Source organism: Oncorhynchus kisutch, unplaced genomic scaffold (assembly GCF_002021735.2).
Source record: "Oncorhynchus kisutch isolate 150728-3 unplaced genomic scaffold, Okis_V2 scaffold1322, whole genome shotgun sequence".
Taxonomy (NCBI): domain Eukaryota; kingdom Metazoa; phylum Chordata; class Actinopteri; order Salmoniformes; family Salmonidae; genus Oncorhynchus; species Oncorhynchus kisutch.
The window spans coordinates 33148-49785 of record NW_022263267.1 but is presented as its reverse complement, the minus strand read 5'-3'; the positions used below and the strand labels follow the sequence as shown (position 1 = coordinate 49785).

Below are 16638 nucleotides of genomic sequence, written 5' to 3'. Positions count from 1 at the left end.
ACAACGTCGATCATAACAACGAAGGACAGACGCAGAGAACGAGGGAAGAAGAGAGAGAGAGAATAACCTAATTGGTGTGAAATGACCCTTTAATTCAGACCGACGGAACTTTGGTTGTTTTCTCGCCAGTCATTTGTCACGGAACAAACAACTGAGACCCATCAACACACACACCCCCCATCAACACACACACCCCCCATCAACACACACACCCCCCATCAACACACACACACACACACACACACACACGGTTGTGTGTTGCCCAAACTAAACTAAGTCTCTGCCCCGCTGGCTACTGACTGTCTATTAAGACTTAATGAAATGTACTGTCTATCTATATCTCTATCTATCTTAATAACAAATCCCTCAGGTCAACTGATAACACACACAGATAACAGTCCCATTTAGCATTTTATTCTTTTCATACATTTTCTATTTTACTTATATAAACAAAATTGGTTTTGGTCAACTTATCTGTTGTGGTAATAGGACTCTACCACGTCAACACACACACACACACACACACACACACACACACACACACACACACACACACACCTGTCTACCCGGATTAAAGAACGTGCTGGCTAATATGAAAGAGACTATGATGAGAAACATTAAGCAGCCTAAAGCAGGTTGTGTCTCTTATCCAAGACCTCCACCAACAGTCGCTGTATCACAGAGCCGTCAGGTCCATGTAGACTGTCTGAGCCTCCATAAAGGCGATGTCAAAATACTGGTAGGGGCCCTTAATCTACTTCCCCAGAGTCACTTGAACTACTGGATACCATGTAGACTGTCTGAGCCTCCTTAAAGGGGACGTCAGGATACTGGTAGGGGCCCTTAATCTACTTCCCCAGAGTCACATGAACTACTGGATACCATGTAGATGGTCTCCACAGGCAGTTTGAAGGCGGTTGCTAACTAGCGTTAGCGCAATGATAAAGTCTACGGCTCGCTAAACTACCTCTTGACTTCCTTCAGAACGGACACAGAGACATAGCAGTTTCCACCAGTTCATCTGACACACAAACACACACTACCTTGGTGAGCAGCAGCACTCTCTTCTGTAGTCGTCTGACCAGTGATTCCTGGGTCTCTCTCTTCTTCTGTTCTTCCAGAGCTTTAGAACGTAGCGACAACAGCTCCCCCTGGAGGTCAGCCTTAGACCGCTCCACTGATCTACAGCTGGGGGGGAGAGAGAGCTTTAGAATGTAGACAACAGCTCCCCCTGGAGGCCAGCCTGGGGGGGGACAAGGGGGAGGAAGGGGGGGGGGACTCTAAACCCCCCTCTTTCTCTTCAGTCCCTCTTAATGGGTGCGTTCCATTAATTATACATTGTCTGTAAGTGTGCACTTGTTCCCTGCTTCCCACTAATCTTAAAGCATTGGATTGGGAGGAATGAACAAGAGGACGCTTCCACCAGGCTTCACTAAACCTCATTTCCTTTCAAATCAGTGAAGGGAAGTGAACAAGAGGACGCTTCACTAAACCTCATTTCCTTTCAAATCGGTGAAGGGAAATGAACAGAGGAAGGAGAGATGTCCTCCCTGTTCTCTCTACTTTCCTCAGTCCTTCTCGTTCCGGCTTCCTCCTCCTCCCTCTCCCCTGCACTCCATCTCTCCTTGTTATCTAGTGCTTCTAAACAGTGTTATATTTCATAATTAGCTCCGTATGGATCAAGAGAGGGTAGCTCGTTAGCTAACGACTAGCACAAACACACACACACACACACACAGAAACACACACCTCTATGCTGGGGATTAGTGTAGCGGTACTAACGAAGTCAAGATGAGTCTAATTAGCTGTCTGACTATTTAGATCAAACCCACACTACTGGGGGAGAGAAAGAAGGAGAGCTGGGGATGGGGAAGGAGGGGGAGAGAAAGAAGGAGAGCTGGGGAAGGAGGGGGAGAGAAAGAAGGAGAGCTGGGGAAGGAGGGGGAGAGAAAGAAGGAGAGCTGGGGAAGGAGGGGGAGAGAAAGAAGGAGAGCTGGGGAAGGAGGGGGAGAGAAAGAAGGAGAGCTGGGGAAGGAGGGGGGGAGAAACTGTATTGACACAGGATGGGTGGAGAGATACTGTATTGGACATACGAGGGGTGGGGAGAGATACTGTATTGAGGTGTGCCTATAGTTCTATAGCACGCTAACAGAGCATCTGATACCTATAGTTCTATAGCACGCTAACAGAGCATCTGATACCTATAGTTCTATAGCACGCTAACTAAACAGAGCATCTGATACCTATAGTTCTATAGCACGCTAACTAAACAGAGCATCTGATACCTATAGTTCTATAGCACGCTAACAGAGCATCTGATACCTATAGTTCTATAGCACGCTAACTAAACAGAGCATCTGATACCTATAGTTCTATAGCACGCTAACAGAGCATCTGATACCTATAGTTCTATAGCAAGCTAACTAAACAGAGCATCTGATACCTATAGTTCTATAGCACGCTAACAGAGCATCTGATACCTATAGTTCTATAGCACGCTAACAGAGCATCTGATACCTATAGTTCTATAGCACGCTAACTAAACAGAGCATCTGATACCTATAGTTCTATAGCACGCTAACAGAGCATCTGATACCTATAGTTCTATAGCACGCTAACAGAGCATCTGATACCTATAGTTCTATAGCAAGCTAACTAAACAGAGCATCTGATACCTATAGTTCTATAGCACGCTAACAGAGCATCTGATACCTATAGTTCTATAGCACGCTAACTAAACAGAGCATCTGATACCTATAGTTCTATAGCACGCTAACTAAACAGAGCATCTGATACCTATAGTTCTATAACACGCTAACTAAACAGAGCATCTGATACCTATAGTTCTATAGCACGCTAACTAAACAGAGCATCTGATACCTATAGTTCTATAGCACGCTAACTAAACAGAGCATCTGATACCTATAGTTCTATAGCACGCTAACAGAGCATCTGATACCTATAGTTCTATAGCACGCTAACTAAACAGAGCATCTGATACCTATAGTTCTATAGCACGCTAACTAAACAGAGCATCTGATACCTATAGTTCTATAGCACGCTAACTAAACAGAGCATCTGATACCTATAGTTCTATAGCACGCTAACTAAACAGAGCATCTGATACCTATAGTTCTATAGCACGCTAACTAAACAGAGCATCTGATACCTATAGTTCTATAGCACGCTAACAGAGCATCTGATACCTATAGTTCTATAGCACGCTAACAGAGCATCTGATACCTATAGTTCTATAGCAAGCTAACTAAACAGAGCATCTGATACCTATAGTTCTATAGCACGCTAACAGAGCATCTGATACCTATAGTTCTATAGCACGCTAACTAAACAGAGCATCTGATACCTATAGTTCTATAGCACGCTAACTAAACAGAGCATCTGATACCTATAGTTCTATAGCACGCTAACAGAGCATCTGATACCTATAGTTCTATAGCACGCTAACTAAACAGAGCATCTGATACCTATAGTTCTATAGCACGCTAACTAAACAGAGCATCTGATACCTATAGTTCTATAGCACGCTAACTAAACAGAGCAAATATATAACTTAAAACATTAAAGTGACATCCCTATTAGCATTTGTCCTTTGCCAAGATAATGAATCCAGGTGTGGCATATGAAGAAGCTGATGCAGCATCATGATGTGTGTGTTACCTGCTGGTGAGAGTGTAGTTGTGTTGTTTGACAGCGATCTCTCGTTGTTGGATCTGAATCACCTCTCTGGACAGATCCTCTGGTGTCCTGTAGGGGACACAACAGACAGTATGCTCATCCAGAGCTCAGAGAGACAGACGTCATGTATTAGACATTCTGATAAACCACGTCAACCTCCTACCCTGCTGAGACAGAGCAGAGATGAGGACAGAGGGAAGAGAGGAGCAGAGAGATGAGGACAGAGAGGAGGAGAGATGAGGACAGAGAGGAGGACAGATGAGGACAGAGAGGAGGAGAGATGAGGACAGAGAGGAGGAGAGATGAGGACAGAGAGGAGGAGAGATGAGGACAGAGAGGAGGAGAGATGAGGACAGAGAGGAGGAGAGATGAGGACAGAGAGGAGGAGAGATGAGGACAGAGAGGAGGAGAGATGAGAACAGAGAGGAGGAGAGATGAGGACAGAGAGAAGGAGAGATGAGGACAGAGAGAAGGAGAGATGAGGACAGAGAGAAGGAGAGATGAGGACAGAGAGAAGGAGAGATGAGGACAGAGAGAAGGAGAGATGAGGACAGAGAGAAGAGAGGAGGAGAGATGAGGACAGAGAGAAGAGGACAGAGAGAAGAGAGGAGGAGAGAGGACTAATTAGTGTGAGAGAACAGACAGATGGGTAGGTTCTAAAAAGATCACACAGCTTGTCAAAGTGCTCCAGTCTCCTAAAGCTTAACTGATGGAGCTCGACTACAGCAGCTCAATTAACCTACACCGTCCGTTACTAAAGTAGCACCCTATTCCCTATATAGAACACTACTGTTGACCAGGACCCTATATAGAACACTACTGTTGACCAGGGCCCTATTCCCTATATAGTGCACTACTTTAGACCAGAGCCCTATTCCCTATATAGTGCACTACTTTTGACCAGAGCCCTATTCCCTATATAGTGCACTACTTTAGACCAGAGCCCTATTCCCTATATAGTGCACTACTATAGACCAGAGCCCTATTCCCTATATAGTACACTACTATAGACCAGAGCCCTATTCCCTATATAGTACACTACTATAGACCAGAGCCCTATTCCCTATATAGTACACTACTATAGACCAGAGCCCTATTCCCTATATAGTACACTACTATAGACCAGAGCCCTATTCCCTATATAGTACACTACTATAGACCAGAGCCCTATTCCCTATATAGTACACTACTTTAGACCAGAGCCCTATTCCCTATATAGTGCACTACTATAGACCAGAGCCCTATTCCCTATATAGTGCACTACTATAGACCAGGGCCCTATTCCCTATATAGAACACTACTATAGACCAGAGCCCTATTCCCTATATAGAACACTACTATAGACCAGAGCCCTATTCCCTATATAGAACACTACTATAGACCAGAGCCCTATTCCCTATATAGAACACTACTATAGACCAGAGCCCTATTCCCTATATAGTGCACTACTATAGACCAGAGCCCTATTCCCTATATAGTACACTACTATAGACCAGAGCCATAGGGAATCAGGTGCCATTTGCGATAATTGCTGAATCTAAACTCTCCGGAAGATTCTATTCTTTCAAGTCCTTAAAGACAAACTATTAAAATGATTTCCACCAGCTTCCCTTCTCAAATTACACAGTCTGGAGCAGTGGTTACTACCCTGTTAAACACCGTGACAGTTTATTAGTGGTTACTACCCTGTTAAACACCGTGACAGTTTATTAATGGTTACTACCCTGTTAAACACCGTGACAGTTTATTAGTGGTTACTACCCTGTTAAACACCGTGACAGTTTATTACTGGTTACTACCCTGTTAAACACCGTGACAGTTTATTACTGGTTACTACCCTGTGTATTAATGGTTACTAACCTGTGTATTAGTGGTTACTACCCTGTGTATTAGTGGTTACTACCCTGTTAAACACCGTGACAGTTTATTAGTGGTTACTACCCTGTTAAACACCGTGACAGTTTATTAAATGGTTACTACCCTGTGTATTAGTGGTTACTACCCTGTGTATTAGTGGTTACTACCCTGTTAAACACCGTGACAGTTTATTACTGGTTACTACCCTGTGTATTAATGGTTACTACCCTGTGTATTAGTGGTTACTACCCTGTGTATTAGTGGTTACTACCCTGTGTATTAGTGGTTACTACCCTGTGTATTAGTGGTTACTACCCTGTGTATTAATGGTTACTACCCTGTGTATTAATGGTTACTACCCTGTGTATTAATGTTTACTACCCTGTGTATTAGTGTTTACTACCCTGTGTATTAGTGGTTACTACCCTGTTAAACACCGTGACAGTTTAACTGAACAGACATCTATAAATGCAACACGTAAAGTGTTGCTCCCGTGTTTCATGAATTAAAAGATCACAGGAAATGTTCCATACGCACAAAACAAAAGCCGATTTCTCTCAAATTGTATAAAAATCCATCCACCTGACAGGTGTGGCATATCAAGAAGCTGATTAAACAGCGGGATCATTACACAGGTGCACCTTGTGCTGGGGGACAATAATAAAACGGCCACTAAAATGTGCAGTCGTGTCAAACACAACGCCACAGGTGTCTCAAGTTGAGGGAGCGTGCAATTCGCACGTTGACTACAGAAATGTCAACTAGAGCTGTTGCCAGAGAATTGAATGTTCATTTCTCTACCATAAACCACCTCCAACGTCATTTTAGAGATTTTTTTTTTTTACATCCAACCAGCCTCATAACCGCAGACCATACGTATGACGCTGTGTGGGCGAGCGGTTTGCTGATGTCAACGTTGTGAACAGAGTGCCCCATGGTGGCAGTGGGGTTATGGTATGGGCAGGCATAAGCTACGGACAATGAAAACAATTGCAATTTTACCAGTGGCAATTTGAACGCACGAAAATACCCGATCGAGATCCTGATGTGAGGCATCTTTTGACCAACAGGTGCATATCTGTTTTCCCAGTTGTGTGAAATCCATAGAGTCGGGTCTAATTTATTTATTTTAATTGACTGATTTCCTCATATGAACTGTAACTCAGTAAAACCAATGAAATGATGCATGTTGTGTTTATATTGTTCAGTATATTTACTATATTTATATTTACTATATATTTACTATATTTATAGTATATAAATATATATATTTACAGTATATTTACTATATTTATATTTACAGTATATTTACTATATTTATAGTATATTTACTATATATAAATATATATATTTACAGTATATTTACTATATTTATATTTACAGTATATTTACTATAAATATATATATTTACAGTATATTTATATATATATTTACAGTATATTTACTATATATAAATATATATATTTACAGTATATTTACAGTATATTTATATTTACAGTATATTTACAGTATATTTACAGTATATTTACAGTATATTTACTATATTTATATTTACAGTATATTTACAGTATATTTACTATATTTATATTTACAGTATATTTACAGTATATTTACAGTATATTTACAGTATATTTACAGTATATTTACTATATTTACAGTATATTTACAGTATATTTACTATATTTATATTTACAGTATATTTACAGTATATTTACTATATTTATATTTACAGTATATTTACAGTATATTTACTATATTTATATTTACAGTATATTTACAGTATATTTACAGTATATTTACAGTATATTTACAGTATATTTACTATATTTAGTATATTTACAGTATATTTACTATATTTATATTTACAGTATATTTACAGTATATTTACAGTATATTTACTATATTTATATTTACAGTATATTTACAGTATATTTACTATATTTATATTTACAGTATATTTACTAGTTTACTACCTCCATCTCATCTGATCCAAACAGCAAAGAAATAAAATAAAAAAATCTGTGACAAACCTTAAATAGGGTTTATTAACCTAATTCATGATGGTTAAATGTGTGTGTACCCCTTTAAGAGCATCCCGCAAATCTGGGCTAGAAAACCCCCGAATATATCTCTGATAAAAACTGTGAACATGAAGCCATGCACCGTCTGTTTCTACATGAGAGGCTGTGGTACAGCTACGCCCAGAGACATACAGTATATTAAACTGTGTGGGAGAGAGGGGGGGGTAATGCTATGTGAGAGTATCGTATGGGAGAGAGGGGGGGGTAATGCTATGTGAGAGTATCGTATGGGAGAGAGGGGGGGTAATGCTATGTGAGAGTATCGTATGGGAGAGAGGGGGGGTAATGCTATGTGAGAGTATCGTATGGGAGAGAGGGGGGGTAATGCTATGTGAGAGTATCGTATGGGAGAGAGGGGGGGTAATGCTATGTGAGAGTATCGTATGGGAGAGAGGGGGGGTAATGCTATGTGAGAGTATCGTATGGGAGAGAGGGGGGGTAATGCTATGTGAGAGTATCGTATGGGAGAGAGGGGGGGTAATGCTATGTGAGAGTATCGTATGGGAGAGAGGGGGGTAATGCTATGTGAGAGTATCGTATGGGAGAGGGGGGGGGTAATACTATGTGAGAGTATCGTATGGGAGAGAGGGGGGGGTAATGCTATGTGAGAGTATCGTATGGGAGAGGGGGGGTAATGCTATGTATCAGTATCGTATGGGAGAGGGGGGGTAATGCTATGTATCAGTATCGTATGGGAGAGAGGGGGGGATAATGCTATGTATCAGTATCGTATGGGAGAGAGGGGGGGATAATGCTATGTATCAGTATCGTATGGGAGAGGGGGGGTAATGCTATGTATCAGTATCGTATGGGAGAGGGGGGTAATGCTATGTATCAGTATCGTATGGGAGAGAGGGGGGGATAATGCTATGTATCAGTATCGTATGGGAGAGAGGGGGGGATAATGCTATGTATCAGTATCGTATGGGAGAGAAGACGTGCAGCATTTAACATTCAATTCACACAGTTTATTCGGTACAGCCATGTTTCTGAGACACTGGATCCGGTGCAGCAGGCACTGAGGACCAAACCGCTCAACGTCTCAGGTCACTTTCCCATCCGAACGTTCGATCAAACAGTAACTGAATGCCTCGATGCCTGTCTGCCTGCTTTCTATAGACTCCCTGTCTGCCTGCTTTCTATAGACTCCCTGTCTGCCTGCTTTCTATAGACTCCCTGTCTGCCTGCTTTCTATAGACTCCCTGTCTGCCTGCTTTCTATAGACTCCCTGTCTGCCTGCTTTCTATAGACTCCCTGTCTGTAGGAGCCATCTATTTTGGTGAACAAGGTGATGTATCTAATAATCTGGCCACTCAGTGTACATCAAACACTGGGGTAGTCATGAGAGAAAAATATAGTGCGTGTGTGTGTCTGTGTGTTAGATGCAGTGCAGTGTTTGTAATGTGTCTGATGCGCTTCGCTGCTCATGTGGAAACATGCAATCATTCTGTCATTACGGGCTTTCAGCACAGAACACACACACACACACACAAACACACACACACACACACAAATAAAACGTCACTCTTCACAGAGAGAATGAGGCACCAGTATTTTTCATGACTCAAGAGCTCCACCAAGTGGTGAAATTATACTAGAGACATTCCACCCAGTGGTGAAATATTATACTAGAGACATTCCACTCAGTGGTGAAATATTATACTAGAGACAGACATTCCACTCAGTGGTGAAATATTATACTAGAGACAGACATTCCACTCAGTGGTGAAATATTATACTAGAGACAGAGACACTCCAACTGACCGTATGTTGAGTCCAGTAGACTGTCCCAGGTTCTCCCAGGCCTGCAGTTTCTGAGACAGTTTCTGAAGGAGAGGAAGGAACCAGATGACACACCAGGGTGTCGGGATTCAAGGTTTCACATTTACAAATTCAACTACTATGCAGATTGTTTCCAACCCTGAGATTTGTTTGTCGCTAATTGTTATTATTTATTTTTTAAGTTACGTTTCCATTTCAGTTGTGTATCAGAACAACCATTAGTTAGAACAGACAGCACACTGCAGCCCGGTTTCACATTTAAATAAGACAAAACAGGTCCCACACACCTCCTTCTCCAGCTCCACGTTCACCATCTCCTCTTTCATCTTCTCCATCCGTTCTACCTTACGTCTCAAACCCTCAGTTTCCTCCTTCAGCAGGATCACGTTCTCCCTCGTCTCCCTGGGATACGGAATGAGGGGAGACGGTGAGAGAGAGCGAGAGAGAGAGGTTTAAGTGACATTAATGATAGTTGTCTTCTTTTACAACCTACAAATAACCGCTTAGCTGTCCTGCTCCATGTGTTCTAGTAGTGATACCTGAGGTAAACATTCTTCTCTCTTAGCGGTCCTGCTCCATGTGTTCTAGTAGTGTTACCTGAGGTAAACATTCTCCTCTCTTAGCTGTCCTGCTCCATGTGTTCTAGTAGTGTTACCTGAGGTAAACATTCTCCTCTCTTAGCTGTCCTGCTCCATGTGTTCTAGTAGTGTTACCTGAGGTAAACATTCTCCTCTCTTAGCTGTCCTGCTCCATGTGTTCTAGTAGTGTTACCTGAGGTAAACATTCTCCTCTCTTAGCTGTCCTGCTCCATGTGTTCTAGTAGTGTTACCTGAGGTAAACATTCTCTCTTAGCTGTCCTGCTCCATGTGTTCTAGTAGTGATACCTGAGGTAAACATTCTCCTCTCTTAGCTGTCCTGCTCCATGTGTTCTAGTAGTGTTACCTGAGGTAAACATTCTCCTCTCTTAGCTGTCCTGCTCCATGTGTTCTAGTAGTGTTACCTGAGGTAAACATTCTCCTCTCTTAGCTGTCGGAGCTCCTTGTCCATATCTGGGATCCTAGCGACCTCTGACCTCATGTTCTTCACTATGACAACATCCTGTTCCTGCAGAGCCAACTTCCTCTCCAACTCCTGGGGACACACACACACACACACACACACAGACACACACCTTTGAGTTGTATTCTCCGCTCATGAAAGAGAGATTTAATGACCATCTGAAAGGTGAACATCGTGGAGTTTGAGGTTGTGTGTTAGACTGAAGAGTTAATAGCATCTCTTCATTTGATGGCAGGTCATTTAAACCCAGAAACAATAAATGGTGATTACATTGCATAAAAAATTACCACTTAACTTCCCAAATGACACTTGAGAGAACACACATGGATGCCAAGATAAGCAGAAGCAGAAGAAATGGACCTGCACCTGTTCAACAGCTCAAAACCTCTACAGACATATAAAGCACCACAGAATAAACCAGATTGATACTTCAGTCCTTCTCCTAGTACCAACTCTAGTCCCAATCCCAGTCCTTCTCCTAGTACCAACTCTAGTCTCAATCCCAGTCCTTCTCCTAGTACCAACTCTAGTCTCAATCCCAGTCCTTCTCCTAGTACCAACTCTAGTCTCAATCCCAGTCCTTCTCCTAGTACCAACTCTAGTCTCAATCCCAGTCCTTCTCCTAGTACCAACTCTAGTCTCAATCCCAGTCCTTCTCCTAGTACCAACTCTAGTCTCAATCCCAGTCCTTCTCCTAGTACCAACTCTAGTCCCAATCCCAGTCCTTCTCCTAGTACCAACTCTAGTCCCAATCTCAATCCCAGTCCTTCTCCTAGTACCAACTCTAGTCCCAATCCCAGTCCTTCTCCTAGTACCAACTCTAGTCCCAATCCCAGTCCTTCTCCTAGTACCAACTCTAGTCCCAATCTCAATCCCAGTCCTTCTCCTAGTACCAACTCTAGTCCCAATCTCAATCCCAGTCCTTCTCCTAGTACCAACTCTAGTCCCAATCTCAATCCCAGTCCTTCTCCTAGTACCAACTCTAGTCCCAATCTCAATCCCAGTCCTTCTCCTAGTACCAACTCTAGTCCCAATCTCAATCCCAGTCCTTCTCCTAGTACCAACTCTAGTCCCAATCTCAATCCCAGTCCTTCTCCTAGTACCAACTCTAGTCCCAATCTCAATCCCAGTCCTAACGCTAACCTAGCTCGAACTCTAGTCCCAATATCAGCCCCAGTCTTAATCCTAACCTAGCTCCAACTCCAGTCCTAATCTAGCTCCCCAACTCTAGTCCCAATCTCAACCCCAGTCCTAACCTAGCTCCCCAACTCTAGTCCCAATCCCAACCCCAGTCCTAATCCTAACCTAGCTCCCCAACTCTAGTCCCAATCTCAACCCCAGTCCTAATTTGAATTCAGGTACAATCAGTTTCAATCTTCATACATCAGTCCCAACCTCCTAGTTTTCTAAACCTAGTCCCAATCTGAACTGTATTAATACCAATCTTAATCTAGACATCATTCACCTTAGTCCTACTTTGAACAACAATAATCCTAGCCTCACCTTAATCTTGAGTTCGTGGTCGGAGCAGGTGGATGATGCTAACTGGAGGGCCTGGCACCGCTGAGACACTTCCTGGTACTTCCTGTAAAGAGGACCAGTCAGGGGGGGGAGGAAATCGAGGCAGGACCAATCAGAAGAAAGGAAATCCAGGCAGGACCAATCAGAAGAAAGGAAATCCAGACAGGACCAATCAGAAGAAAGGAAATCCAGGAAGTAGTGTGTGTTACCTGTGTTGTAGCTCCACTTGTTCCTGTAGTCCCTGGTTCTCCAGTGTCTGGTTAGAGATGGTGTTGTCCCGCGTCTGGACCTGCTGCTTCAGCTCCCGGATCTCATCCTTTAAACCGCTCGCCGTCTACAGGGACAAATAACACATAGTGTAGTCATCCATCTCATCCTCATCCTTTAAACCGCTCGCCGTCTACAGGGACAAATAACACATAGTGTAGTCATCCATCTCATCCTCATCCTTTAAACCGCTCGCCGTCTAACACATAGTGAAGTCTTCAACCTCATCCTCAGTCTCATCCTTTAAACCGCTCGCCGTCTACAGGGACAAATAACACATAGTGTAGTCATCAACCTCATCCTTTAAACCTCTCATCCTTTAAACCGCTCGCCGTCTACAGGGACAAATAACACATAGTGTAGTCATCCATCTCATCCTTTAAACCGCTCGCCGTCTACAGGGACAAATAACACATAGTGAAGTCATCCATCTCATCCTCATCCTTTAAACCGCTCGCCGTCTACAGGGACAAATAACACATAGTGAAGTCATCCATCTCATCCTCATCCTTTAAACCGCTCGCCGTCTACAGGGACAAATAACACATAGTGAAGTCATCAACCTCATCCTCAACCTCATCCTTTAAACCTCTCATCCTCTACAGGGACAAATAACACATAGTGTAGTCAATCAATCTCATCCTCAACCTCATCCTCAATCTCATCCTTTAAACCGCTCATCCTCTACAGGGACAAATGACACACAGAGTAGTCATCAGCTGTGTGTGGTACTACCGCTGCCTCCTGCGGGGACGCGGGCTGGGATTTAAAATATATTATATATAGGTATAGGACAAATAATGAGTTACTCCACAGAAAAATTGCAATTTGACGATGTGAGTGGAGACTAGAGGTCGACCGGTTAATTAGGGACGATTTCAAGTTTTCATAACAATCGGGAATTTCTGGACACCGATTACATTGCATTACATTCCACGAGGAACCTGAGTGGCAGGCTGACCACCTGTTACGCGAGTGCAGTAGGAGCCAAGGTAAGTTGCTAGCTAGCATTAAACTTATATTATAAGAAAACAATCAATCTTCACATAATCACTAGTTAACTACACATGGTTGATGATATAGGCTAGGTTAACTAGTTAACTAACTAGGTTAACTAGCTAGCTGCGTTGCATATAATCGATGCGGTGCTTGTTAATTTATCATTAAATCACAGCCTACTTCGCCAAACGGGGGATGATGTAACAAAAGCACAATTGTTGCACGAATGTACCTCACCATAAACATCAATGTACCTCACCATAAACATCAATGCCTTTCTTAAAATCAATACACAGAAGTATATATTTTTAAACCTGCATATTTAGCTAAAAGAAATCCAGGTTAGCAGGCCATATTAACCAGGTGAAATTGTGTCACTTCTCTTGCGTTCATTGCACGCAGAGTCAGGGTATATGCAACAGTTTGGGCCGCCTGGCTCGTTGCCAACTAATTTGCCAGAATTTTACATAATTATGACATAACATTGAAGGTTGTGTAATGTAACAGCAATATTTAGACTTAGGGTTGCCACCCGTTTGATAAAATACGGAATGGTTCTGTATTTCACTGAAAGAATAAACATTTTGTTTTCTACCTGATAGTTTCTGGATTTGTTAATGACCAAAGGCTCGTATTTCACTGAAAGAATAAACATTTTGTTTTCTACCTGATAGTTTCTGGATTTGTTAATGACCAAAGGCTCGTATTTCACTGAAAGAATAAACATGTTGTTTTCTACCTGATAGTTTCTGGATTTGTTTTCTACCTGATAGTTTCTGGATTTGTTAATGACCAAAGGCTCGTATTTCACTGAAAGAATAAACATGTTGTTTTCTACCTGATAGTTTCTGGATTTGTTAATGACCAAAGGCTCGTATTTCACTGAAAGAATAAACATGTTGTTTTCTACCTGATAGTTTCTGGATTTGTTAATGACCTAAGGCTCGTATTTCTGTGTTTATTATATTATAATGAAGTCTATGATTTGATATTTGATAGAGCAGTCTGACTGAGCGGTGGTAGGAGGCAGCAGGCTCGTAGGCATTCATTCAAACTTTACTGCTTTTTACCAGCAGCTCTTAGCAATGCTTGAACCACAGCGCTGTTTATGACTTCAAGCCAATCAACTCCTGAGATTAGGCTGACAATACTAAAGTGCATATTAGAACATCCAATAGTCAAAGGTATATGACATACAAATGGTGTAGAGAGAAATAGTCGACATGTCATAATTCCTATAATAACTACAACCTAAAACTTCTTACCTGGGAATATTGAAGACTCATGTTAAAAGGAACCACCAGCTTTCATATGTTCTCATGTTCTGAGCAAGGAACTCAGTACCTGAGCAGTCGACCCCTAGTGGAGACATATAATCTGATCTCTGTTACAGGTGTACCTGGTTAGAGGAGTGATTTTATGGTATAATCTGATCTCTGTTACAGGTGTACCTGGTTAGAGGAGTGATTTTATGCTATAATCTGATCTCTGTTACAGGTCTACCTGGTTAGAGGAGTGATTTTATGGTATAATCTGATCTCTGTTACAGGTCTACCTGGTTAGAGGAGTGATTTTATGGTATAATCTGATCTCTGTTACAGGTCTACCTGGTTAGAGGAGTGATTTTATGCTATAATCTGATCTCTGTTACAGGTGTACCTGGTTAGAGGAGTGATTTTATGGTATAATCTGATCTCTGTTACAGGTGTACCTGGTTAGAGGTGTTGAGCCATCCATCCCTCTCCTCCACCCTCCTGTTGAGAGACTCCAGGGTCCGATGTAGAGCACGGTTTGCCTCTGCCTTTTCCGATAGGCTCTGGCTAGACTCCGCCTCCCTCTCTTCCAGGCGTCTGATTCGTCCCAGCAGGTCCTGGTTACGGTCCACCTCACGCTGGAACAATTAGAACGTGGGCCACAGAAGTCAGAACACAGAATTTAGAACACAGAAGTCAGAACACAGAATTTAGAACACAGAATTTAGAACACAGAACACTCCAGGTGTGTTTGTGTGTGTGTGTGTGGGTGTTACCTCCAGGTGTATGTGTATGTGTGTGTGTGTGTGTGTTACCTCCAGGTGTGTGTATGTGTATGTTACCTCCAGGTGTGTGTATGTGTGTGTATGTTACCTCCAGGTGTGTGTATGTGTGTGTATGTTACCTCCAGGTGTGTGTATGTGTGTGTATGTTACCTCCAGGTGTGTGTATGTGTGTGTATGTTACCTCCAGGTGTGTGTATGTGTGTGTATGTTACCTCCAGGTGTGTGTATGTGTGTGTATGTTACCTCCAGGTGTATGCGTGTGTATGTTACCTCCAGGTGTATGCGTGTGAATGTTACCTCCAGGTGTATGCGTGTGTATGTTACCTCCAGGTGTATGCGTGTGTATGTTACCTCCAGGTGTATGCGTGTGTATGTTACCTCCAGGTGTATGCGTGTGTATGTTACCTCCAGGTGTATGCGTGTGTATGTTACCTCCAGGTGTATGCGTGTGTATGTTACCTCCAGGTGTATGCGTGTGTATGTTACCTCCAGGTGTATGCGTGTGTATGTTACCTCCAGGTGTATGCGTGTGTATGTTACCTCCAGGTGTATGCGTGTGTATGTTACCTCCAGGTGTATGCGTGTGTATGTTACCTCCAGGTGTATGCGTGTGTATGTTACCTCCAGGTGTATGCGTGTGTATGTTACCTCCAGGTGTATGTGTGTGTATGTTACCTCCAGGTGTATGTGTGTGTATGTTACCTCCAGGTGTATGTGTGTGTATGTTACCTCCAGGTGTGTGTGTGTGTTACCTCCAGGTGTGTGTGTGTGTGTTACCTCCAGGTGTGTGTGTGTGTGTGTTACCTCCAGGTGTGTGTGTGTTACCTCCAGGTGTGTGTGTGTGTGTGTGTGTGTGTGTGTTACCTCCAGGTGTGTGTGTGTGTGTGTTACCTCCAGGTGTGTGTGTGTGTGTGTGTGTGTGTGTTACCTCCAGGTGTGTGTGTGTGTTACCTCCAGGTGTGTGTGTGTGTGTTACCTCCAGGTGTATGTGTGTTACCTCCAGGTGTATGTGTGTGTTACCTCCAGGTGTATGTGTGTGTGTGTTACCTCCAGGTGTGTGTGGGTGTTACCTCCAGGTGTGTGTGGGTGTTACCTCCAGGTGTGTGTGTGTGTTACCTCCAGGTGTGTGTGTGTGTGTGTGTTACCTCCAGGTGTGTGTGTGTGTGTGTGTTACCTCCAGGTGTGTGTGTGTGTGTTATCTCCAGGTGTGTGTGTGTGTGTTACCTCCAGGTGTGTGTGTGTGTGTGTTACCTCCAGGTGTGTGTGTGTGTGTGTGTTACCTCCAGGTGTGTGTGTGTGTGTGTGTTACCTCCAGGTGTGTGTGTGTGTGTGTGTTAC

At 42.8% G+C, this 16638-nt stretch overlaps 1 protein-coding gene across 1 annotated transcript in view; it reads right to left on the bottom strand.

The window, feature by feature from the left end:
• The window catches only part of LOC109887229 (mitotic spindle assembly checkpoint protein MAD1), a gene marked incomplete at its 3' end in the record, with an annotated part of 32601 nt that overhangs the window by 12657 nt on the left and 3306 nt on the right, over nt 1–16638 (bottom strand). The window contains 8 exon segments of the mRNA XM_031818273.1: nt 1044–1188; nt 3679–3765; nt 9399–9460; nt 9704–9818; nt 10417–10547; nt 11979–12060; nt 12206–12330; nt 14974–15153. Of these exon segments, the coding sequence (XP_031674133.1) occupies nt 1044–1188; nt 3679–3765; nt 9399–9460; nt 9704–9818; nt 10417–10547; nt 11979–12060; nt 12206–12330; nt 14974–15153 (927 nt within the window).